The 25,758-nt window shown below is 38.6% G+C and overlaps 1 protein-coding gene across 5 annotated transcripts; it reads left to right on the plus strand.

Annotated features, from left to right (window-relative positions):
- The first annotated feature begins 246 nt into the window (after positions 1-246).
- ZNF507 (zinc finger protein 507) lies at positions 247-25,068 on the plus strand. 5 transcript variants are annotated; one of them, XM_064459504.1, is made up of 8 exons: positions 247-358; positions 4,286-6,408; positions 7,579-7,684; positions 13,565-13,679; positions 16,045-16,149; positions 20,756-20,890; positions 21,025-21,396; positions 22,694-25,068. In XM_064459504.1, the coding sequence occupies exons 2-7, from the start codon at positions 4,291-4,293 to the stop codon at positions 21,386-21,388; spliced, it is 2,943 nt and encodes a 980-aa protein (XP_064315574.1). In that variant the 5' UTR covers positions 247-358; positions 4,286-4,290; the 3' UTR covers positions 21,389-21,396; positions 22,694-25,068. The 5 variants fall into 5 exon arrangements, with proteins under 5 accessions (XP_064315574.1, XP_064315576.1, XP_064315573.1 ...); XM_064459506.1 differs by having other exon boundaries at positions 21,025-21,388; XM_064459503.1 differs by having other exon boundaries at positions 21,025-25,068.
- The last annotated feature ends 690 nt before the right edge of the window (positions 25,069-25,758 follow it).

Consider the following 25,758-nt stretch of genomic DNA (forward strand, 5'->3'; position numbering starts at 1 on the left):
GCACGTATCGATAGAGCCACCTACGCCAGTGCTGCCCTGGCAAGGGGCCGGTGGCAGCGGTCTGTGGGAGGGCCAGGATAGCACGGCGGCACGGCTCCGTCCCGCCGGAGGGAAGGAGGCACGGCTGAGGAGAACGCCGGTGGCGGCAGAGGCGGGGTGGCAGCCGCGGCCCCGCCCCTCAAGCCCTGTGGCGCCCTGAGGCGACCGGCGAAGGCGGGGCGGAGACCGCGCTGGTCTCCGTGGCAACGGCGAGGAGGCGGCGGCGCGGAGGCAGCGTCCAGCCGCCGGTCACCTGATCCCAGTCCGCCGGTCACGTGATGTGGTCTCCATCGTCGCCATCTTGAAGCGGTGGCCGGGGGTGAGGGAAAATTTTTTTTTCTTCATTAAAAGCCAGGTAATAAGTAGGGAGGGCCCTTGGTACCGCTGCGCCGGGAGGGTAGGCGGCAGGCAGGCAGGCAGGCAGGTAGGTAGGTAGGTAGGGCGTAAGGCGCGGCGGCGAACCGGCAGGCAGGGAGGCCCCGCGGCGGCGCGCCGCAGCCCATGTGCGGAGTCGGGGGAGGCTGCGGCTGCCGGCGGAGCCTCCCCCAGGCCTGGCCCAGGCTGCGGCTGCCTTCCTTTCCTCCCCTCCTCACTTCTTTTCCCCTATCCTCTCCTCACCTCACCACATCACCTCGCCTCCCCGGCGGGGCAGCTCCCCGCGGCTCGGCCACCGGGCGCTGCTCCTCGTCCGCCCTGGGGCGCCGGGCCCGCTGCCGGAGGGCTGTGCAGGCGGCACCTGCGCGGTATAAAGTGGGGCCGGCCCGGGGAGTGGCGGCAGGTGCGGCCGGCGGGGGACAGGGGGGTCCCGCAGGAGAGTCCCGCGGGTCCGCGGCCAGGCGCCCCCGAGGCGCGGTCCCGGGATAGGGGCTCTGCGCTCCGGGGGTGGCGGTTGGCAGCACAAGGCTCCCGCCGATGGAGTTTCCCTGCCCTGGGGAGCCGCGAGGTGATCGGACCGGCCTCTCCGAGTTCGGTTGTTGTGCAAAGTGGTGGCTGGCTTTTCCCAGGCCCGGAGGCATTTCACCTTGTCTCTGCAGTGCTGCTCGAGTGGGTGGTTGATACACGTGGAACGGGCAGCTGCAGGGCAGCGGCGTCCTCCTTTGGTCTGCATCTCCCCCTTCGGGCCCCTTTGTCATCCCCAGACCCCGTAATAAAAATTTACTTTGTGGGTTGTGTAAAGGTACAAGCTGGCAGAGCCATTTGCCAGGCTGAAGTTTTATGACATGGGAGATAGCATCATTTTTGTTCTTAGTGAAAGCAATGCAATTATTTAGGATCCAGATGTTTGCGTACAATGTCTGCAGCAGTAAGCATTAAATTTACTCTGAACAAAGAATGACATAATGTATATGTATCATCGTTACACATCTGATAACTTACATTAGTTACAAGTATCAAAAATCAATACTTATGAAGGTACTCTCTCTGTTTTAATTTTTGACATAATAATAGTATGTGGCAGTAGTTTTCTTTTATGGTCTGTCTAGGATCTTTCCTCTTAGTTTCTACGGAGCTTTCAGATGAAAAAAGTTGGGGAAATATTTGCCTATTTAGCATATATAATTGGAGCTATTATATGAAAGGGATACAATTTTTCCTAGCCACATAGATGAGAGTTAGTCATCCAATATACTGCACCAAACAGATAACAGAAACTGAAGCAGATAATCCAGATCAAGACATCTACTGTTTTATATTTAAGAAGTTAAATACTTGGATGTTTCAGTTTAATAGTAACTCTGGATACATTCATTGATTCCTGTTAGTAAGGTGATACTGGTCTTGAACTAAATAACCAGGCTATTTGGTATACACTTATGTAAAATGATACTTGTTTGTTTTAAATATATTTATTTTTTTATTTGTCTCCTCCGATTGATCTACTCTTGCAGTGCAGTATTGATCATTTTTAATCTGCTTACATAGATCCAGCTAAAGGCATAAGCCCTTAGGTTGCTTATTTTTCTTGTTATCATGGATCCAACTGCCCTGCGGCTTTATTTATATTTTATTAATTTTTAATGTAGATTTTAGCCATCACCACATAAATATTCTTCAAACTAACACTGAAAAATAACATTGAAGAGAGTAGCCTTGTCTGTCTTAATGGTTCAGAATAGACAAAAATTGCTGCATTTTCAGCCTGATATATTTTACATGAACATATGAAGTGTGAATGATATTAACGTTGATAATATTGATAGTTCTGATGATAACCTGAATTGTACGTTGAATGGCAAATAAAGGTAACTTGAGTAGTTCTGCCAAGAATTTTTCTGTAGTGGGAAAGGTGCACCACAGAATGGCACCACTCTCATATGTCTGTTCATTATATTGCTGTATACTAAATCCATAAGTAGAAAAGAGTGGATTTCCTGGCTCTTTAGAACCAGTTCTGGAAGTTCTGCTTTGGCCTGTGTATGTTTCTTCGGGGGGGAAAAAAAAAAAAAACAAAACACCTGCATGAAAGAACTTGGGATACTTCTTTTATCAGTCATCTTTGAAAATGTATCTGGCATCTCTTTATGTTCTAAATTTTATATATAGTATATAAAAATATATATTGTGTATAAAATGTGTGTGTATATAGTGGAACTTCAATAGGTTATTTTTAGACATTTTTTCAAAAGTCAATTCCACTGTAAGACTTTTTGTCTAGCTTCTCCACCCCTCACCCCATAGCTTTGCCCACATCGCAAAGTATGCTTTCATGTAAATTTATACATATTGGCTTCTAATTTAAACTCCAGTACTACCACTGTTGCCTCTGTGTGCTGGTTTTGGCTGAGAGTGAGTTAATTTTCTTCCTAGTTAACTGGTATAGTGCTGTGTTTTGGATTTAGTATGAGAATAATGTTCATAACACACTGATGTTTTAGTTGTTAGAATGTGCTGGTTTTAGCTGGGGTAGAGTTAATTTTCTTCATAGCAGCTAGTGTGGGGCTGTGTCTTAGATTTGTGCTGGAAACAGTGTTGATAATTCAGGGATGTTTTTGTCACTGCGAAGCAGGGCTTGCACAGCATCAAGGCCTTTTCTGCCCCTCACCCTACCCCACCAGTGCGGCTAGGGGTGCCCAAGGGGTTGGGAGGGGGCACAGTCGGGACAGCTGGCCCAAGGGATGTCCCACACCATATGACGTCATGCTCAGCCTATAAAGCTGGGGGAAGAAGGTGGCAGAGGGGGGACATTTGGAGTGATGGCCTTTGCCTTCCCAAGTAACTCTTAGGTGTGATGGAGCCCTGCTTTCCTGGAGATGGCTGAACACCTGCCTGCCCATGGGAAGGGGTGAATGAATTCCTTGTTTTGCTTTGCTTGCAGGCACGGCTTTTGCTTTACCTGTTAAACTGTCTTTATCTCAACCCAAGAGTTTTCTCTTCCAATTCTCTCACTTATTCCAACCAGGGGGAGTGAGCAAGTGGCTGGGTTGGGGCTTCGTTTCCGGTTGGGGTTAAAGCACGACACTGTGGTTTATGGTTAGAAATGTTTAAAGGAAGTGTAAGTAGAAATAGTTATTGCTTTTAGTTTTTCCTCAAAACAGAAAAAAATTACTCTTCATAACTTTAGTACCAATTGATTTTCCCTACAATTAAGGAACTGTAGAAAAATCTATAATCAGTAGCTTTTCTAGAAAACTACATTTATAGTAAGAAGTATCATTTGACATTTCAGTGGTCCTTAATATAGTCATAGTCAAATGACTAATGTAAATAACAATTACTTTCTTTTCCTAACATTTCAAGGGAAAAAAAATGCTTATTTTTGTAAATTAAGTTGTTGTAAATTTTTGTTTGCTTTGGGAGACATCAGTGTATCAGAGTAGGTATGCTAGGAATACATTTGCATATTATGTCATGGCTTTTAAACATAAATATGCCAGTAACTACTGATTGGTATATTTAAGTGTCTAGCATTCAAATGTGTAGTCCTGGTAAAAAAAAGACAATAACTGTAACAATGCTAATCAGCCTATACTTGAAAAATATTTCTCTTGTCCTTGTACAACTTGGAGGCAGGCAGTTATAGGCTCTCTTGGAATTATTCTGTCCAGCTGTATTGAATAGCATCTACGTGATCCACTAAATGTCCTCAAAATCTGGCTATTTGTATAGCCATTCTGAAAGTTTTTTTCTTAAGTTAGTGGATTAGGCTTCCCTGTTTAGTGGACGGAGAAATGTAGAGAGTTCTGGGTTCTATTTTTATTATTGTGCATGTATGAATTTTAATTTTTTATAAAACCCTTTCTCCTAGGTATTATGGAAGAAGGAAGCAGTGTTGCAGTATTGATGCCAAATATTGGGGAACAGGAAGCTGTGCTGATTTCTGAAACAGTCATTGGCCCAACCCTGCAGAACAGTGAAGATCAGAGAAAATGTAAAACTGATCCACTGATCCATGTTATCCAGAAACTAAGCAAAATAGTTGAAAGTGAGAAGTCACAAAGATGCCTTTTAATAGGGAAAAAGCGTTCTCATCCTAATGCTTCTGCGCAGTCCTTTGATACAGTTGATCTTTGTGAAATCCCAGCTAAAGCAATTGAGCTATCTGTTATTGCTACTAAAAAGACTGAAGACTTACAAGCAGGTTATTTTGTGACTGAATGTCTTCCACAAAGCAAAAAAAATGTGATGTGCTACCAGTGTAGTCTGTGTAAGTTTCTATCACCGTGTCTCTTAACGCTACAAGAACATATAAAACAACATGGGCAGAAAAATGAAGTTATATTAATGTGCTCAGAATGTCATTTTGCTTCCAAAAGCCAAGAAGAACTTGAATCCCACTTCAAAAATTGCCATGAGAACGATGGTAAAAATAGCATCCAGACAAAAGTGCAGCAATGTGTAAATGTCACAAGTTCATTTTTGCAAGGGCCAATGGAAGGAAGTGTCAAATCAGGGACTGATCAGACAGGAAATCTGGAATGTAAAGATGTAACTCAGTCTACTCATGTGCCTGAAATGGGTAGGAGAAAATGGTATACTTACGAGCAGTATGGCATGTACCGGTGTTTAATTTGTCGGTATACCTGTGGTCAGCAAAGAATGTTGAAAACACACGCTTGGAAACATGCGGGTGAGGTTGACTGCTCCTATCCTATCTTTGAGGAAGAAAATGAAACTACTAACTTGTCGGAGACAGTTGTAACTCACACGCCTCATAGCGTGGATACAGTTGTTCTTTCTTTGGAAAACAATGAACTTGATATCCATAGTGAACCTTCTCTTCAACTTCAGATTTGCAATTCTGAGCAACTGTCATGTAAATCGCCAGTAGGAACAAATGTAAAGGAGGAAGAGATGTTAAATCAGTCTGTAGTACATTCTCCTGCTACAGAGGTTTTAGAGACTGTATCAGATACAGAACAGGAGAATATGACAACTGATAGCCTACTTTCATCAGCACAGAAAATCATCAGTTGTAGTCCAAATAAAAAGGGTCATGTTAATGTAATAGTAGAGCGTTTGCCAGGTGCTGAAGAAAATGTCTTACAAAAGCCTTTCTTGATGAACACTGACATTGAAACAGAAAAAAAATTAATCTTGGAGGAGTCCCGTGTTACTTGTGAAGAACCTGATGAAGTTTACCGTTCAGATGAAATTCAAGAAGTAATAATAGGATGGAATAATACTGAGAAGAAAGATAATGAATTAAGCTCTAATAAAAACTTAGCAACTGATGAAAATGTGCCTCCTGCACGAAGAAGGACAAATTCAGAGTCTTTACGACTACACTCATTAGCTGCGGAAGCTCTTGTTACAATGCCTATCAGAGCTGCAGAACTGACAAGGTCTAGGACTCTGACTGGAGAAGATGCCATGGGTGCAGGTGCAGGGCAGGGAGAGGCTGATGGCCCTTGTATGGCTCATTCTAAAGTGGTATCCCCACTTAAGAATCCTTCAGAGGAGTTTAGTGGCTTAAACCAAAGTGAATGTGCAATAGTTGAGATACAGAAAGAAAGGACAGAGTTGTCTGAAGCACCAATTAAAATGGGCATCAGTATGTCACTACTCACTGTCATTGAAAAACTGAAGGAGAGGACAGATCAGAATGCTTCTGATGATGACATTTTGAAAGAATTACAAGACAATGCACAATGCCAAAATGCAAATGATACAAATATTCCTGGAAGTAACCTAGTAGAATATATACCTAACGCAGATCGACCCTACCGCTGTCGCCTCTGCCATTATAGCAGTGGTAATAAGGGTTACATAAAACAACACTTGAGAGTCCATCGTCAGAGGCAGCCATACCAGTGTCCTATCTGTGAACACATTGCTGACAATAGTAAGGATTTAGAGAGCCACATGATCAACCACTGCAAAACAAGAATGTATCAGTGCAAGCAGTGTGAAGAATCCTTTCATTATAAGGTAAAGTTCTTTCCTGTGCCTGTCTATAACAGCTAAATAACCTATTTTGCTACTTTTTTAGTAAGTGGTGATCCCTTTTTCTAACTTAATTCCGTCAGACATCCTGGCTTCATTGTCATTCCAATTGGGCATTATTGCGAGCAGCAAATATACAGTTCAGCTATAATTATTCTGCTTTACCCACTGAAATAAACTTGCTTGCTCACATAAGTCATTTTCCTGAGAACCATCTTATGGACGTATTCATATCATGTTGTTATTCTGCCCATGTGTAGCAACTACAGGAAGAAACAGAAACATCAGAGAACTTAATATTTGAAACTTTAAAAGAATGCTGAAACATGCCCACTAGTTGTGAGTGTGTGCAAAAGTAATCACGGCATTTGGGGATAACACAAAGCAGAATTCAGGGTTAACTTTGAAGCAGAAATTCTTTTCTTTTTTCCTCTGTCGTTGTATTGGGCTGGATGTTCTGTAGAACTTAGATCTGAAAGAATACACACCAGAGCAGAATAATGTACTTCTCCCATTTATGTAATAATTATTTCAAGCATTAGTGCTGATGAGTGCGTTCCTATGTACTTAGTTCAGTACTCAGGAATATAGAATAGACAGCATTGGTATCTAGCTGTACAACTGAAACTCTTGCAGGCAATGGTAGTGCAAATTTTACGATATTTACTGGTTGTTTAGTCCTAGTTTGAAAAAATGTACAGGTAGGGTAGCAAAAGACGGTCTCTCCCCTCTTCTCCCCAAGCAAGTAGAAACAGGTACAACATATTCTTAAGTCACTAGGCAATACGAAAATTGAGTCATTTTTCACACAAGCCATCCTCTAACCTCTAATCTAATATTGCTTTTGGAGTATAAGGACTCTGAAGGAAGAACTGTTTGCCACTTGTCTATGGGAATGGGGGAAGAAGGAATTTATTTTCTAAATAAACACAAATCATATAATCCTCTCAGTCACTCTCATCAATCCTTTACGTTACTAATTAATGTTATTTACTTTGTTTTGTTTCTAGTAAAATTATCTGAGGGATAATCTGTATATATGTTAACATACATTTTATACCAGTTGTCATTAAAACTTGAGTAACAATTGCAATATTTCAAGTGACCAGTGTATGTTTGTAGTGTATATTTAAACATGGGAAATTGTTTTTTCAGAGCCAACTGCGAAATCATGAAAGAGAACAACATAGTCTTCCAGATATCTTTTCAACAGCTACATCTAACAAACTAATAGTTTCCAATGAAGTAAATGAAAGAGAAGGTACTGTTTATATTTACACTTGAAATTACAAAAAGTCACTCATAACATTACTTCTGTTGGCTATATTTGTATAAAACTGATTTTAAGATCTCATGCTGAAATGTTTTCATGCCTATTCATAACCTTAAGGGTATGTTCTTTTCAGTGTACAAAACTTAACATAGTAAGTTTTGAGATCTTACTGACATTTATTGGTAGGTAAGACATTTTTAGCCCCTATAATTGGACCTTTTATTTCTTGTTATTAAAAACAACTGGAATGTTGTTTTTCATTCAGAGTAATACTTACTCTGAATTTTTAGGAAAAAAATTTTTTTTTCCTTCCTTCAGCAGTTACAGTATTTTCTGAATCACCTACAGTAAAAAAAGAAAACTGTTTATAAACTCAGTCTGGTAATATAGCTTGCTGCTAGCATATGCATACAGTACTGTCCATTCTGTGTTTAGAAATTTCTGTTTAATTATGGTAGTGTCCAAAATGAGTCATTTGTTTTAGCCCTAAAGAGGCAAGCGTAAGGCATTCTAAAAATGCAAACTGTATCTGTAATAGTTGCCAGGGTAACAGTAGGTATGTATTTTCTAAATGCTTGTTTAACTATGTATCTGCTTATAATTTAACTGTTTGTTTTAAAAACACGACCACCACCACCACCCAAACACTTGGTATGTTAAGGTAGTGAAATAGGGGAAAAAATAGCCAAATTTCGAAGTTTAAGAGTTGTGGTCTCAAAATCCTTGAATGCATCTTCTTCTCTGGTGAATTAGAGCTAATGAAAATATTTACAGCATTTTTATTCTGAAGGCAAGACTGTAATTATTAGTGTTTTGCAATTTTAGAGCACTGTGGAAAAATGCTACTAATATTAATTATATCGTCTCCGAATAACTGTGGGCTAAAGCATTTTCATTTTGTGTGTATAGGTCTGTTCTGTCCTAACTTGGTCTCTTGTTTGTTTAGATAGCAAAATGTGTGCTAAAATACTACTTAGATTGCAGTTGATATTTCTACCTCTACAGCTGATCAGTGAGTGCGAAAGTAATAATCGAAATTAACACAGCTACTTGTGAAAAAAGGAACTAAGCAGCATGAGCCAAGGTGGGCAGTTTGAACCATTAATGATTTGTCCAAAGTAAAATGGTACACATCAGAATAAAATGAGATCCTTAACTCTTGACATCTGTTCTCTCAGCTCACGGTGCCTCTTTTTCTGGGTTTCAGAATACAAGTTAGAATCTTAGAAGTTAATTACTTTATCAGCCTCAGGTAAAATGACCCTTCCCAGCTCCTTTTTGCTCTCATGACTGCAGAAGGCATTTAAATTCAGGAAATGGATTGGTAGTGTTTATTGCACCCCTAAAACCTGAGCCTGAGAGAGCCAGATGAAGTCAGGAGGAGACAGGAAAAAAGCTAGGGAGGGTCTGCTGGTAGTAGGAACATTCCCCATTTAGTAGAGTTTTTACTTTAGAAGAAATGGCATAAATGTTTTAATGGAAGGGATAGGAAATGAAACATTTTAGATTTAGCTGGTTACAAATATCTATGAGCACAGCTTGGACTATTACTTCTGACAATCATAGAATCATTAAGGTTGGAAAAGACCTCTAGGATCATCAAGTCCAACTGTCAACGCAACACCCCCGTGCCTCCTAAACCATGCCCTGAAGGGCCACGTCCACACATCTTTTAAATACCTCCAGGGATGGTGACTCCGCCACCTCTCTGGGCACCCTGTTCCAATGCCTGACCGCTCTTTCAGTACAGACATTTTTCCTAATATCCAATCTAAACCTCCTCTGATACAGCTTGAGGCCGTTTCCTCTTGTCCTATCACTAGTGACCTGGGAGAAGAGACCAACACCCACCTCACTACAACCTCCTTTCAGGTAGTTGTAGAGAGCAATAAGGTCTCCCCTCAGCCTCCTCTTCTCCAGACTAACAAACCACAGCTTCCGCAGCCGCTCCTTATAAGACTTGTTCTCCAGACCCTTCACCGGACCCTTCATTGCCCTTCTCTGGACACGATCCAGCACCTCAATGTCCTTCTTATAGTGAGGGGCCCAAAACTGAACACAGTATTCAAGGTGCAATGTTTTGTTTGCTTTAAACCAATATTTTTAAAGATGTCGTGATACAGGAATAACTACCTAGCAATGCCTTAAATATGTCAGATTTGGGGGAATACTGTACCTTTGGAGCTGAAGTCCTGTTAAGGTGACTGAAAATCGACATGCCTATCTGCTTTTTAAAATACTATGTTTTATTAAGGTGGTTTTAGAGTTTATATCCTGACTTACAACTTAACTTCCATGAAAGAGGAGCCCCTGTTTGAGAAAACTGCCTGCTTTCAATTTAATTATTTTAGAGATTTTTTTAAAATATTGTTTGCTTATTATTGTCTTATAAAAGTGTTACAGCCATGCACTTTAACAAATTGTTTACCCCACATGAAATTTAGTAATGTGGCTTGAATGAAAACAGTTCTTCTTGTAAACTTTTATTAACTCATACTGTGGAATGCTTAAATTATTTCAGAACCAATTTATGATCAAATTGCAACACCACTGTAGTACAGCAATCTCTTGTCAAACAGATGTCATCCCTATAAAGCGACACAAAACAAAGAAGTTTATGGCAAAGCATCTGTTTATGTGAAAGATGCCTGAGCTGGAACAGTTTCGTTTCTTGCTTATGAAATAGTCCTAAAAGTATCTTTAGTCATCACGGTTGTACAATAAATTAAAAGGGAACATTATGACACTGGATATGATCAGAGTGTAAATGTCTAATAATAAAGGAATAGGGCGATAAGCAGCATTACAGGAGCACCTGTTACTGCTGCTAGAACACAGATCTGTCATTTCCATGTTGTCTTTTAAGAGACCTGATATCTTCCATCCAGAACGCAAAAAAGGCCCCAAACCCAAAGAAATAAGCCAGTGGAGGAGCTGGGGGACACGACTGCTATTTTGCAACAGGGAGAGGTTATATGATGTATTATAATCTATGTGCATTTTGTTGAAGGAATAAATATAGTGATTGGTATAAAAAATGGCTCCTAAGTGTGTGCTACTGGGTGGTTAGCCACTTACAACTATGCAACAGATAATGTTTGCATAACACACTAAAAATCTCATTAGATACTGTTTGTTTTAAGCTGCCTGTCCAATAAGATACCAAATTCATAACAGAAAGTACATTTGGAAGCAGTTTATTCTAAAGCTGCAGAATTTAGGATGGAAAACCCATTCAAGTAGGGCATACAATAACTTAACCTTCACACAGCCCCTGCTCCCCCATAGATCTGCAGCCCAGTGTCTTTGGATTCATTCGAGGTCTTCTACATAAATGTGCATTCATAAAAGAATAATTGTAGAAATATAAATCCCAAACTCTCCAAGTATACAGAATTATTCAAATTTTATTTTAGACTGTATTCAGATTACTAGTTTATTTTATATGACATATTATATATTCTTCAGAGTAACCCTCTGGAGTTGTCAGCCCTACCTAATTACTTTGCATCTTGAACGAAAAATGCTGGATTTTGGAGTGAAAGTTTAACTAGTGGTAATTTTCCCTTACTGTTTATCTGTGTGACTGTGTCCCTCAGAATAATATATCTAAATTTTTTTAATGTAATTCAACGCCCACCTGTGGAGGGGGAAAAAATCAAACTGAAAGTTGAACTTCCATTTTGAATGACTCATTCTACTGGTTTATTCTGCAATGTCTCCTTAGAGGGTTGTACCATACAGACTCTTAGTTGTTGCTTTGATAATTAAAAGATTCATTCTGGGTTACTGGAGTCCAGCATCATCAAGAGGAAACTCCAGAACAAAATTATATTTACAAAATATGTTCGATATTTTGGACTCAGGAGATGGAACTTTCGCTTTCACAATATACAGTTCCTCCTGAGTTGAATCTACTTGTCTCAGTCCTCCCTTCTTTAGCTAAGATGACTTTGAATTCAGGATGTGATAAAGGAGGGGGTTTCAGTTAGTTTTTATTACTCTAAACTGGAAGGAAATTAATGGTATTTGGACCTAAGTAGGGATGTGTCCAAAAAGTCTACTTTCCATCTTTTTGGACAGTCGCTTACTTCAAATTTCAAGCTTGTCTGTCTCTTCAAACTGAAAGTTGGAACAGTGGCAGACAGACCCTCTTCTCAGTGTGACACGGACCTTCAGTGCTCTTGACCTTGACAAACCTTTAACAGAATTCTTCAGGATTTAGAATAGAGGGGTCCCATTTGGGAAACGGGAATTCACAGTTTTCAGGGAGGGAAGTTGTTTTTGGTTTGGGGAGGAGCTGGGATGCCTGGGGAGTCTAAGAAATCTACTGATCACCTGCTGATACCATCAGAGTTCTTAAGGCAATATCTACTAAAAACATCCAGCTAATACACCCTTTTCTGTTCCACCTAGGATCTTCTGGTGCATCCTACTGGTAGTAAAGCCCTTCACAACACAAACTAATGATTTGTTTGTGCTGGAGATGTGCTTGATATGAGCATGAAGAGTTTCTCAAGTCTGTTCTTGCAAGATTTGAGCTTTACTTTGTCTCCCACGCATTATTTATTGAATTGTATATTTATTTTGGATTGGGGGTGTACTTTAGTAATGATCTTTACCCACCAGAGAAATCCTCTGAGGATCTCTGTCAGAGCTTCGTCAAAGCCCATGTATGTAACTGAGATTAGTAGCTTAACTGTTCAGCCAGCTAATAAGAATTTGGTGTAAAGATAAAATGATCTTGAGCACCTTACTTTCACTTTTTTTTTTTTTGGGGGGGGGGGGGGGGAAGTATAATTACTTAGCCTAGTGAAGAGATTACATGCAGAAGGAAAACCATTTGATTTTAGTTTGGTGTCTCTTTGGCAGTAGTGTTGATTTAAACAGCTCCAGCCTTAGTGTTCCTTCATGTTTCTGCTGTTCCCTCATTGGGGGAGCACATGAAGGCTGCATGATAGGTTGGAATAGGAAAATGGTCTGCACAAAAAACCCCACCATCCCTCTTCCCAAATGTTAATATTTTAACCCAAATCAGTTCTATGATTCAGTGAGGGAGCAGGAATAGGGCTGTTTAAGTCTATACACTTCCATCTCAAAAATATTAAAACTGTGTACTTGGCACATATTTTCCTGTGTTAAATGAGTCACTAGCCTTTGTCTCTGCAACCACTGATTTATCAAGAGTCTCCTTCATTCTGGAAAGGAAAAAATATTTTTGTTACAATTGCTTTTTAGTAATTTGGAGAAGTTCCAAATTATTTCTTAACATGTCTGGTCAGTATCTTATTTTTTTAATAATTTTTTCAGATCCTTCTGAAAGTGTTTGTGGATGATAAAGAGGATTTAGGTGCTTCAGGAGGCCTTTTGCTTTGCTTTTCTATGTTTGTCAGTTTGAAACTTGTCCTTTCTCAATGCCTATCTTTTCCTATGATTTGATCCATTCTGCAAAGCAGTAAAACTGCCGGGTTCAGCAGTTCCAACATTTTATCACCTTTTGCCGTAACACAGGATTTTAACCCAGGTGCAGGAGGAAGGGAAATGAATCACAGAATGGTAGGGGTTGGAGGGGACGTCTGGAGATCATCTTGTCCAACCCCCCTGTGTTTTCCTAAAATTTTAATAATTCCAGTAAATGATAGGGTAAATGCAGAACAGCATGGTAAATAAACTCTACCTTTATTATCTCTATGTCTATTGCCAGTTTGCTCCAGATACCATAGAAGTATTAAATATTTATAGATATTTAAAAGTATGACTTTAAAATGTTAATTCATGTTTCATAATTCAATGGTGCTGAAATTATCATCTGAGAACTCCTTACAATGCTGAATGCAACTCTAAAATAATGGATTTTGTTTCATATAGGAAATAAGTCTTCAGTTCAGAAACTGTATAGATGTGATGTGTGTGACTACACGAGCACAACTTACGTTGGTGTACGAAATCACAGGCGAATTCATAACTCTGATAAGCCATATAGGTAAGTGTCTTAATTATTGCTGGCTAGTGCCACGTGCCTGGTTTACTTGTTTTAACTAAAAAGATTGCTTAATTGCTCATGCAATTTTGAAGATATTGTTAAAGAATTTCAGTAACACAATGTTACTGTAAATTTGAAGGAGCTGCACTTGCTGGTCAACTCAAACTATGCAATTAAGATTTGCTAACTTTTCCAGGATGCACCTCTTGCTGTTGTAGACTACTGCTCATTTTCAGTTTGAAGCATTCAGATGTGGAAAGGGAAATAATTACATTGTAATGCTGAACTTTGGCCAATAGGAATAATATATTCTTGAACTCCTTGCATGCTTCAGTTCATTTTGGATTTGCTTTATTGCAAAGTGTTCTCCATTGTCATATTGCTATTTTGCACATAGGCTTCTACAGACTGTGGCAAAATTCTGCGCTTTGTCTTGTCTCCAGTCCCCTCATCTTTCACAGGTTTCAAACAATATTAACACACTCACTTAGGATCAGATTTTAAAACTTTTCTACACGGGTGTTGTATTAATCTACACAGAAACTTTGATATCTAAAATCATGTGTAATACTATAGCTCAGGTCCCTAGCAGAAAAATAAACCATGCATTTTCCTATTGGTTGTTGCATAAATTCCTGCAAATTCAATCTGTGCTCATTCAGTGTGGATCTCTGTCCCTCTCTAGTGGCTAGAAAACAGAGCTGAGTTAACAGAATTTTTGCACTAATATACTTCTTTTTAATACAAATTCTGTAAACTCAACACCTTGAAAGGCTGAGCTCAGTCAGGGACTTTCTCTTTTGGATAAACAAACCCAGAAGACGTGTTGTATTTTGGTTTGTGCATTATAATGATATCCCAGAACACTAGCAAAAATTTGCAAGATGTTTGCTCAGAGAGCAAATATGGAATACAAATAGATTATTTTTTTTCTCCTCAGAATCTTCCCTGTTGCCATTATTTGTTACTTAATGGGGTTGGAACAGCAGATACTGTAGAGTGTCTTGTATATGGTAGTTTTCTGAATTGATGTTAGCCAGCCTGTTTGATTTGGAAATCCTTGAAAATTTTCCATTGGTGTTGTAGACTGCTGCACAGTAAACTTAAGCCTACTGATCTGGCTTGCTTTTCTTAATATTTTTTCATAAATCCCGTAGACAAATCTGCAGACCTAGTAGGATACTTAAACCACAGCCTAAAAACCATAAAGATCCAGTATTTATGGTGTTTCTCCTTCTGAAACATGTATTCCTCAAGCCTTTCATAGTATCAGATAGCAACCTACTATATTGCTGCCATTTTTATAGCTGTAAACATATTCTATTATTTGTTTGACAAAAATTGCTGGAAATTAAACCGTATAGCCTCCAATGATGCATTTTTGTAGATTTGATACCCTCTGGATTTTAATACTGCACAATTAAGTTCTTTAAAAAATAAAGTGAGTATCTCAAGTATCCTGTAGTCTCAAACTGTTCGACACTCTAGACCATATTTAGTAAATGTTGGACACTTTCCCATTTCAAAAAAAGAAACAACTGAAATCCTAATAAATACGCAGCGTTTTAACTGAGCTTGATGGCTTCTGTTTTAATATGTTATATACAGGAAGTTTGTGTTGTAGTATATTGATATTTATGAATAGCATAGTATTTTGTGTAATAATTTGGGACCTAAATCCAGGGATGTAAATCTAGATCCAGACTGTTTTATGTATTGTTTTTATACAAAGATATTGTGACAGAAGTAAAAAAATTAAAATTTAGACAGTGTGATGTGACGCACTTGTCCTAGGGCACTTGAATCTAAATGTGTTGATGCTGTCCCTGACTTCTATTTCAGATATAATGCTTTGAAACTTAGACATTTTATTACCAAATAGATAGTTTGGCTTTTAAGATGTCATGAGAAACATGGCTGTTGCATTAAGTAGAACACACATTCTTGAGGAACAAGACTCACTTCTAAATACAGTATGTCTGCTCTAGCTCTTATGGTCATACTCTGCCTTTGAATAACATAGCCAAGCAACTTGCATCAGGGCTGCATCCATTCAAGTGCATCCCCATCTCCCTCATACTTCATGATGCTTGCCAACTTCAGTGGAGGTACACAAGGCAGATGTCAGGAAGGAACATCGTCCATATGCCTAGTGATTCTTGCTCAAAGGTGGAGGCTTTTTTAGGCTGCAAAAGATTTTCACAGTCCAAAAATTGGAAGTTATTGTCAACACCTGGACTTGTGTAAATATTCTCATTCCTAAATGTAGTCTTTCCAGATACCTTTGTGCGCTCATAGATTTTTATTTCTGGAGTAGTGTTAGCAGTTAATTGTCAGATTAGTTTACTTGTTGTTGTCTCTTTAGATGTCGAGTATGTGACTTCGCCACTACAAATATGAATAGCTTGAAATGCCATATGAGGCGCCACCCCCAGGAGCATCAGGCAGTGCAGCTAATGGAACAGTACAAGTATGTAACAGTTCTAATTTGGCAAAAAGCTGTGATAGTAATGATTTTGTTATGTTAAGATACAAAGCAGAGTTCAGGTCCTATTCTTTTCACTCCTAGATTCATTCTTCGTTCCAGTGACTTTTTTTTGAGAGAGAAAGATTTGATGTGGCATTCCCAGGTGATGTTTATGCTAGCTAATTAAACATGTCCATGACCTCCCTCTTGTACAGTGTTCAGCCTTTTCTTTCCAGAATAGGGTGGTTGCATATAAACTGCTTATTGCAAGTAGTTTCTGGACTGTGTTAATTACCAAAGCATGCCTGGAACTGTTTGGGAGAATGCATGTGCCAAAACCATGCCGGGGGCACTTCTAATATTTAACATTATAGACTCTGTGGTGGTTTAACCCCAGTTTGCAACCAGGCGCCACACAGCCACTCACTCACTCCCCCCTGGTGGGATGGGGAAAGAATCTGAAGAGCAAAAGTAAGAAAACTCATGAGTTGGGATAAGAACAGTTTAATAATTGAAATAAAATATAATGATAATCATAATAAATGTAATGAAAAGGAAGCTAATGGGGGGGGGGGGCATAGGGGAAGAAGAAACAAGTGATGCAACCACTTACCGCCTGCTGACTGGTACCCAGCCCGTCCCCAAGCAGCAATCACTGCTCCCCAGCAACTCCCCCAAGTTTATATACTGAGCATGATGTCATATGGTATGGAATATACCTTTGGCCAGCTGGGGTCAGCTGTCCTGGCTGTGCCCCCTCCCAGCTTCCTTATGCATCTCCTCACTGACAGATCATGGGAAGCTGAAAAGTCCTTGACTTAGTGCAAGCCCTGCTCAGCAACAACTAAAACATCAGTGTCTTATTGACATCATTTTCATCCTAAATCCAAAACACAGCACTGTACCAGCTACTAGGAAGAAAATTAATTCTACCCCAGCCAAAACCAGGACAGATTGTTAAATTCCAGTACCCAGGAACGTTCTCTGGCTTTGTTTAATATCCTAGTCTAGGCACAGCCTTGGCATGCTAGTTAGAATCCAGACTGACAGCACACTGCCCTAGTTAAGAATTAGTATTAATAGTCATTATGTTTAAGTGGTGAGTGTCCTTTACAGTCTGTCCGTAGGTATGTGTGTGGGTTTTATATATATGTAAAAAAAAAAATTACATGTGTAACACATTATATATATAAGAATGTTGGCACAAATATGTGCAATTGTTTACTACTAATTTGCAACAAAAATTAAAAGCTGGGAAAAGAAAGAAAATCCAGAATGTTCCGAACATTTCGTAGTGGAAGATTTTAAAGGCAATAGGAAGAATCCAAATAAAGCACATGCACATAAGAGTCTCTTCTCAAGAAAATTTGCTTCTACAACTTCAGAGTCCTTCCACTGCATTTTTTTTCCTGAAAACGTTCCTAGTAGCATTAAGTTTTATTTGCTCTGTAGTCATACTTCATACAGTATTGCTGAGTGCTCTTAGTATTACTGAAGATTACTGAAAACCTCCACACTTTGGTGCTGCATCTCCAAGGAAATAGTCTATCAAAAGCTGCAAGATAATTGTTTCCTCAGTAGATCAATTTAGGATACACTTGAACAGTAAAGTTTAATAATTCAACATAGGTCAACCAGGAGGGCAAATCATGCTATAGAATTGAAAGGGTTCTACTACTAAATTCAATGGTAAAATAGTCTTATTCTTCTGGGAATGTCTTGCATATACTGTAACTTTACATTAAGCATACGATCATAAAGTGTAGTGCATCAGGCTAAAAGCTGTTTACTTTCTGTGTCTTTGATGCTAAAGCAGTCAACAGCATCTGGCTCATGATACTGTTCTCAGCAAAGTAAATCTGATTAATAAATCACTTGAGTAAATTAATGTACTTCTAAAAATGAGATTTTAATTAAAATGAGATTAAAAAGAAACACAGAACTGTTGCTTCATTCATTGTTACCAACCCACTGACCAAGCTGTGTTAGTGGCACAGAAAAATCATATATATAATAAGACTAGTGGAATACATGTGCATATAAAATGGAATTAAGATTATTTGTTGATCTTTGTGTTTTGCAAAAAAAAAAATTATTTTGGCCTCATTTTATCTATAGATTAACTATAAGGTCTACCTTTTATCTTATTTTAATGATGCCATTATTTTGTAACAGCCTTATTAGAAATATTAACATTCTCAACCTGAGAGTGAACTTGCCTATATTTCAAAGCATACATTTCCTTTATAAGGCTTCAAATTAAAGGAAAAGATAGAAATAGGATAGTACATCCCAAATCAAGTAATAGAGGAAAGTGAGCTAGAAGGCCATGCCTGTTGTTCTCCAGAACACCATTATCTTGCTACATGAGCAAGGTAATGTACCATGCCTTCACCTAACTTGGGAGGTTTTTGCTGTTCTTCACAATCTTCTGCTGAGCAGAATTAGTTTCCTGTGTATGATTATTTGCAAGGCATTTAGGGATTATATCCTACTGTTGCTAAGAGAAGTGAACCTTACTGTACTGTAGTGCATACCACGGTTTTATGTAGATGGTCTTATGTTTCCAGGTTATATTTCTGAAAAGGTCTTAAAAATTTATAAAAACTTCCTAGTATAGTAGTAATTTTAACAGAGTTATCACAGTGTAACATATCAGGATCACATTGGTTGAGCAGAAAACATCTTGCTGTCATTGAGGAATGAGATAGACTGAGATGCGTTCCTAGCTATAGTTTATTAGAACAAGGTCACCTTTGATTGATCCTGTTCTTTTCCACGTGATCAGAGAAACTTCCAAAGTAGCAGGTACCTAAGCAAAGTAGCTTCCGCATCCAAAAGACAAGGATCTGTGTCATCTTTATCATGAGTTCTCTTTTGCTTTGGAGTGATGTCAGAAAACAATTGTAAACAAACTCCTCTGTTGTATGTTTATGTACGAAAAAAGTCCTATGGGATTTCGATATTGGGCCCAATGTTATTCAACATCTTTATAAGTGATCTGGATAACAGCATCAAGTGTAGTCTGATGAAGTTTGCTGATGACACCAAGTTGAGTGGGGAAGTAGACACTCCAGAAGGCAGAGCTGCTTTGCAGGGAGATCTGGATAGGCTGGAGGAGTGGGCCAGCAAGAACCTCATGAAATTCAACAAGGACAAGTGTACGGTCATGCACCTGGGAAAACATAATCCGGGAGTGCAGCACAGACTGGGATGCACCTGGCTGGAGAGCAGCTCTGTGGAAAGGGACCTGGGGGTCCTGGTGGACAGAAAGCTCAACATGAGCGAACAGTGTGCTGCTGCGGCCAAGGAGGCCAACAGGATGCTGGGTTGCATCAAAAAGGGCATCACCGCCAGAGAGAAAGAAGTCATCATCCTGCTCTACTCAGCGCTTGTCTGGCCACACCTGGAGTACTGGGTACAGTTCTGGTCCCCGCTGTACAAAAAGGATGTGGACAGACTGGAAGGGGTCCAGAGAAGGGCCACCAAGATGATCAAAGGACTGGGAAGCCTGCCATATGAGGACAGGCTGGGAGAACTGGGTTTGTTCAGCCTTGAGAAAAGGAGGCTCAGAGGGGATCTCATCACCATGTACCAGTACTTACGGGGTAGCTACAAAGAAGATGGAGACTCCCTTTTTACAAGGAGTCACATGGAGAGGACAAGGGGGAATGGACACAAATTGCTCTTGGGGAGATTCTGATTGGACACGAGAGGAAAATTTTTCACAGTGAGGACAGTCACCCATTGGAATAATCTCCCCAGGCAAGTGGTTGACTCAGCCCTGTTGGCTACCTTCAAGAGTCATCCGGACAGGGTGCTGGGCCATCTTGTCTAGACTGTGCTCTTCCTAGAAAGGTTGGACTAGATGATCCCTGAAGTCCCTTCCAACCTGGGATTCTGTGATTCTGTGATTTGATCAGTCGTGGGTTACTTGTGTGCAAATATACACTATATCTCTATGTAAATAGGATTTATCCTTCAAGGGTTTTTCCTTTACTGTATAAGGCAGTGTTTTATAGGAAAATAGAAAATATAGTCTCATGGTACCCGAGCTGATGGAAAACTATATGGACAAAATTGTCACCTGCCTGAATCTCAATCTGTCAATATATTAAAAATCTGACTGGACACTGTCCTTGGCACACTGCTGTGGCTGAGTGGATTGGACTAGGTGATCTCAAGATGTCCCTTCCAACTTCAACAATTCTGTGATCCTTAAATAAACAAATATATGCTACGCTAGGAAAGGCTTTATTAGTTCAATTAAACTTATCAGTGCTAATTAAACAGCTTCTGCTTGGTTCAGAGCAATGGCAAAAAGAGCTCGCTACCTGCCTGCCAGATACCATACCCATGTACTCCATGTTTCTGCAGTCATCAGAACGATTACTTTTTTGCAGTATTTAAACAGTTTTAATAGGCCAGACAAATAAGATTGTTATTCAGTTGTTTAAGAAGTCAGAAAAAAAAAAAACCAAAATTGTCAGACCCTAAAAATAGTCTTATATTTCAAAATGAAACTTTGCAAACAAGCTTGACTTAGTTATGAGACTGAAAAGAGGGACCATAAAGAGGATTGACATGTATCTCCACTTTCTTTTCCTAGATGTTCTCTCTGTGGATATGTATGTAGCCATCCTCCATCCCTGAAGTCCCACATGTGGAAGCATGCAAGTGACCAAAATTATAACTATGAACAAGTGAACAAGGCTATTAATGATGCAATTTCGCAAAGCAGCAGGTATTTCTGATTTACTTTTGAGCCCTATCATTGAGAATTTTCAAAGGACCCAACTCTGATCCGAAATGAAGTCCTTGCCAAAAAGCAACAACTGTATGTTTTGATATTTGTTTCGGTTTTTGTTATTATTTCAGGTTTCAAGGACAGCTTCCTGACAAGACCGTATTAGAAGGCACAGATGGAAGTACAGTGCCTATACTAGGAAGTTCAGACAACTTGGTGTCTTTTACAGAGTCTATTAACCAGACTACGAATGAAATTTCAGGTTCTGATGAAAATGAAAAACCTAACTTGATGAATACCTCATGCAGTTTAGAAAAGAACTCCACTCTACCCCATCTTGGCACAGAATACTGTGTTCTTCTCTTCTGCTGCTGCATTTGTGGATTTGAATCTACCAACAAAGAAAATCTGCTGGATCATATGAAAGAACATGAGGGTGAAATCATAAACATCATTCTAAATAAGGACCACAGCACAACTCAGAGCACAAACTAGGTGAAGCAGTAAGTTAAAGAGAGGGTTCCTAGAGTGAATATTTTCTTTCTTTGCTAATTTTTGCCTGAGAAACTTGCTAAAGAGAAGAACTGCAAGCAAACCTTGATTTCCCATCCTAAGTCCTGGTTTCAGTAGGAATACAATAGTTCAACCAGGGACTGATGAATCTTTTAAGAGATAAATATAAGGAGTGGGGAATAGAATGATCCATTTTAACCTGTTATTTCTCTATATGGTGCCAAGAGTGCAGGATTTTGGGTGTTGTTTTTCTTTATTGTCAGGTACTAGTCAGTAATAATGCATTAGTACAGTACATTAAATCCCAAAGGTATGAAAGCTTTGTATCAATTGAAAAGCTTTTTTCTTCCTCCCTCTTTGTTGTTTTCCAAGTATTTCAGCAAAGAACTTCTTTACCCTTTTTTTTTCTTTAAAACTGGCAACAGACCAGATACAGATTTTACAATATGATCTCATAACCCCACTGCCTGGATTCTGGAAAGTAGGGAGAGGGGAGGTAGCTGAAGGCATGTGTGTTCTTGCATGCACGCATAGGCATTTCATTTTTCCCAATCTATTTTTAAGGGCTTACAAACTCCCAAGTTGTCCTTCAAAGACTGCTATCCTTTCTATCAATTTAGAGCAGCAGGAGCTGAGGAACCTAGAAAGATTTTGCTAATAACTGTTTGTCTGATTGGATCCTAACTAAAAAACTGGTATCTTTTGAATTGATAGTGTGTAAAAGATCCTCTATAATAATGATCTGCTGTTTCTTAATGGTTTTCTTGACCCATTCAGCACAACTATTTAAAAAAATTAAAAAATAATCTTATGCCACTATTAATTTGTGATTACTTTGCAGTATGCATAAGCAATGTTTTTAATGAGAACAGGGTATTAATAATCGCCACAACGAGATGTAGATTAAACCTTTATAGATTTCTAAAGCTGTAGGTGAGCACAAAGTGTGATTTTGAGAAATGCCTACATGCTTTGGAGTTCTTTGAAATCCCACTGACTGTCTAAATATCCCATCTGTCTTGCAGAGCTGTAACTGTAGAAATAATTCAGTGAAAGACAGAGTAATCTTCCTGTAGAAAATCATATTTTTTAAAAAAAGGCAAACAATATTTTAAGCAAAAAATGTATCCAGTCACTTGTAGAATAAGTTTTACTAGTGCATATAATATGGATTCATAAAGAGAATTAGGGATTACTTTGTTTTCTAAGGAACATGTAGAAGTCTCTGCCTTTTAAAGCCTTTAGTTTCTAAAATTACAGTGCTTTTTTCTTTTTTTTTTTTTACAGTTACAGCAGTTTGCAGTAGAAGACATTCATCTACGTATCAGTTTGGAATATTATTGTACTGGCTAATTACCTGGCAACTTTGTTGAGGTTATTTATAAAGTTGGCTACTTAAATTGTTTGAAATATCTATTTCAATCAAGTGAAGTAGTAGCACTCCCAAAGAAGCCCTTTAGCAGCGAGATTTATACTTTCTAGTTTAGGCATGTATTTTTGCTTTTAAGGAATGGCAGATGCACAGAAGCATGCCTAGTTACTGACACGGGGATGCATTTACCTGATTTTTAGTAGCTCATTACTTAAAAAAGGACTTACTCTTAGATAAATAGTATTTTATGGTTACTTCCTATTTATACATTTCTGCTAGCAGAAATAAGCTACAGCTGTAAATCTAAGATGGTGGCATATGTAGTGTACAGTCCGTTGTGCTATCACTGCCTAGAAGTAGCAAACAGGAAAAGAAAACAGCAAGTCTTGTTACAAATTTATGAAGCAGCACAAGTCCAAAGGCCAGAGTAAAGGCACTAAAATTCCAAGTACATTTGATGATTTTTGTTTTCAAGTGATTTCCACAATTTGACTTGTTCTTTTGGGTTAAATATCTATTAATTTTGTTTATAAATGAGATAGGAGAAGGTACACATTTTACTTTAAAAATTGGTCAGGATATAATGTCAGAGCATTTTTGTGTCAGATATTTGAGAAGTTTTAAATATGTATGTGAAGTAAGTATACATTATTTTCAGTTAAATGTTCTTTTTCCTATTCCTGAAGATGGATATTACGTTTGGAAAACATCATTTATTTACATGACCTCAAATTCAATTAGAAATAGTAAACTTTTAATGGGATACTCATACTGTCTTATTGACACCAATATTTTACTTTCAGTATAGCATACATGTGAAAATAGTACATTATCTGGAATATATCTCAACTTTCTGCTTCAGAGATCCCATTTGTTGAAAAAATTAAAGGTACAAAGCGATCCACAGTAATGATAAACTATCAGTCAGTATTCACAGTGTTTTGCCACATGGTTATTTTTGTGTAAAGGGATAACTATTTTAAAGTTGCTCAGCTAGTGAAAGATAAAAAGGTGAAAAACTTGCATTCATAAGCTAAGAGGGAGATGGCAGTGAACCAAGACTTAAAAAGCATGTAACCTTGAATCAAAATTAACAGTTTTGGTGTACATGCAAGCCACACTTGCACATTAAGTATAATGCACCAGGACTCGTGGTAATGGGATTGCTAAGCAGGATGTGCCTACTCACAGTTGTTCTTTGCCATCTTATTGCTTTTCTACCTTTGACCACATGTTCCTATAAAATAGTAGAAAGTTAGATGCCTCTAAAAACCATTATCAATCCTAACAAATGCAAACAAATAGGTTTTTCCCAGATGCGCAGAGATTTACTTTTTTTAACTGTCTCCACACTGCTTGTCTCCACACTGCTTGTCATTAGTTACCCATTCACAATTCCCATGGACTTTATCAGTTCTGCATGTGAAGAATTATAGACTTAGTTTTTCTGAAAGGTTTTCCTCAGGTTATCTGCTTTAGAAGGTGTATGGTTGGCTTGGTTGCATGGTATGTAAGGGTTTTTAAGCACATTTCAAAGTCACCAACACTGCGGTCTTCCCCTTTAAGCTCTATTTTCAGATCTCTGTCACAGCACTATCAGATGATCAGCTATTCATTCCCTGTTTGTTTAAATTAGATTTTATTCTGTGGTATGAACTGTTACTTGAAGTTTTGTTTTAAATGCCTATACTTCTACTAAAGAGAAAACTTCCTTCCTACTAGACTATACTGGTGAATAGGTGCGTATTTCATCTTTCGAATTTATGCTTGGCCTGGAAAAACAGAGTGGGATTCAGTCAGTTACTGTATTTTCCTCTTTCAGAAGCACTTATTTAATAATTTTTTAAAATGTACAGTTGGTGCTCAAAAGTAACATTTGTTAAGATATATTTAATAGAAATTTACATTTGCATTTGATATTCATGGACATGGGTACATGTATTTTTTTAAAAAATGGTATTGTAACACTATGGCACTGCTTTTATAGCCAAAGTATAAAAAAAAATTAGAAAACTGACATGTAAAGACTGCAGTTAATTCTGATACTTATTAAATAGGATGACTTTCATTTTATAAAATTATCCAGCACATTAAGCTGCATGCCTTAAGCTCTCTCTAGGATTGTGTTCCTGATAGATGACTGTTTGGAACCATGAAGCGAAGTCTGTAGTACTACTTTAACTACCTTCTGAAATACTGTACAATGTTAGAGTAATTTATTTTGCTTTACAGGAGTTTGTCACGTATTGACTTTAATATTGTATTTTGGTAATAAACTTTTTTTGTTAAACACTTTAGTCACTTTTACTTGACCTGTATGAAATATGAATATGGAAAATTCAAACACTGAGCCAATGCTTTGAGATGAGAATCTGTTTTAAATCAAAAAGTATTTTAAATACTTTACTGCCATTTCTCACTCTGGTGTCAAGTTATTAGTTTTAATACTGTTAATACAATTTTTATAAAAGTAACTGTAGTAAAGAAATATGAGACTATTAAGTCAAAATACGTGTACGCCTGCATGCAGTTACAATGAGACAATGCTGAAGGACAGAACTGCTCTTTCAAGATTCATAATGGAGCTAGTGGGAATTTTTTTCCTAATTTAAATGGAGTGAAAGCCTTATGCAGCTTTTTTCAGGTAAGCGATTGACTCTTGCTTATCCATCACATAAGCTAAAACATATATTGCAACCTAATTTTAAATATACAGCGTATTTCTTGGCTGTGCTGGAGCTTTTCTTCCCATCTTTTTCAGGGGGTGGGGGGTGAACCAAGTCTAACTCAGTTGCTGTTGCTGGCCAAGGAGAGATAAGAGAAAGTACCACCAGAGTACCTGTTGCTGGTATTCTCATCGTTTACATTTACATGAACGGGCTATCTTATCTCATTTTGTTGTTACTGTTATGGCCCTGGGCCAAATACACTTAAGTCAAAAAAGCTAGAACTACAAATGGGTTTAGATGCAATGCTCCAG

The sequence above is a fragment of the Phalacrocorax carbo genome, chromosome 8 (genome assembly GCF_963921805.1).
Source record: "Phalacrocorax carbo chromosome 8, bPhaCar2.1, whole genome shotgun sequence".
NCBI lineage: Eukaryota > Metazoa > Chordata > Aves > Suliformes > Phalacrocoracidae > Phalacrocorax > Phalacrocorax carbo.

What these genes read in the sequence shown, in the direction of transcription:
- ZNF507 (XM_064459503.1), top strand. Translation starts at nt 4,291, where the DNA reads ATGGAAGAAGGAAGCAGTGTTGCAGTATTGATGCCAAATATTGGGGAA. An exon ending in AACTCTGATAAGCCATATAG is followed by an intron (nt 13,680 to 16,044) that starts GTAAGTGTCTTA and finishes TTGTCTCTTTAG; the next exon opens with ATGTCGAGTATGTGACTTCG. An exon ending in CAGCTAATGGAACAGTACAA is followed by an intron (nt 16,150 to 20,755) that starts GTATGTAACAGT and finishes TTCTTTTCCTAG; the next exon opens with ATGTTCTCTCTGTGGATATG.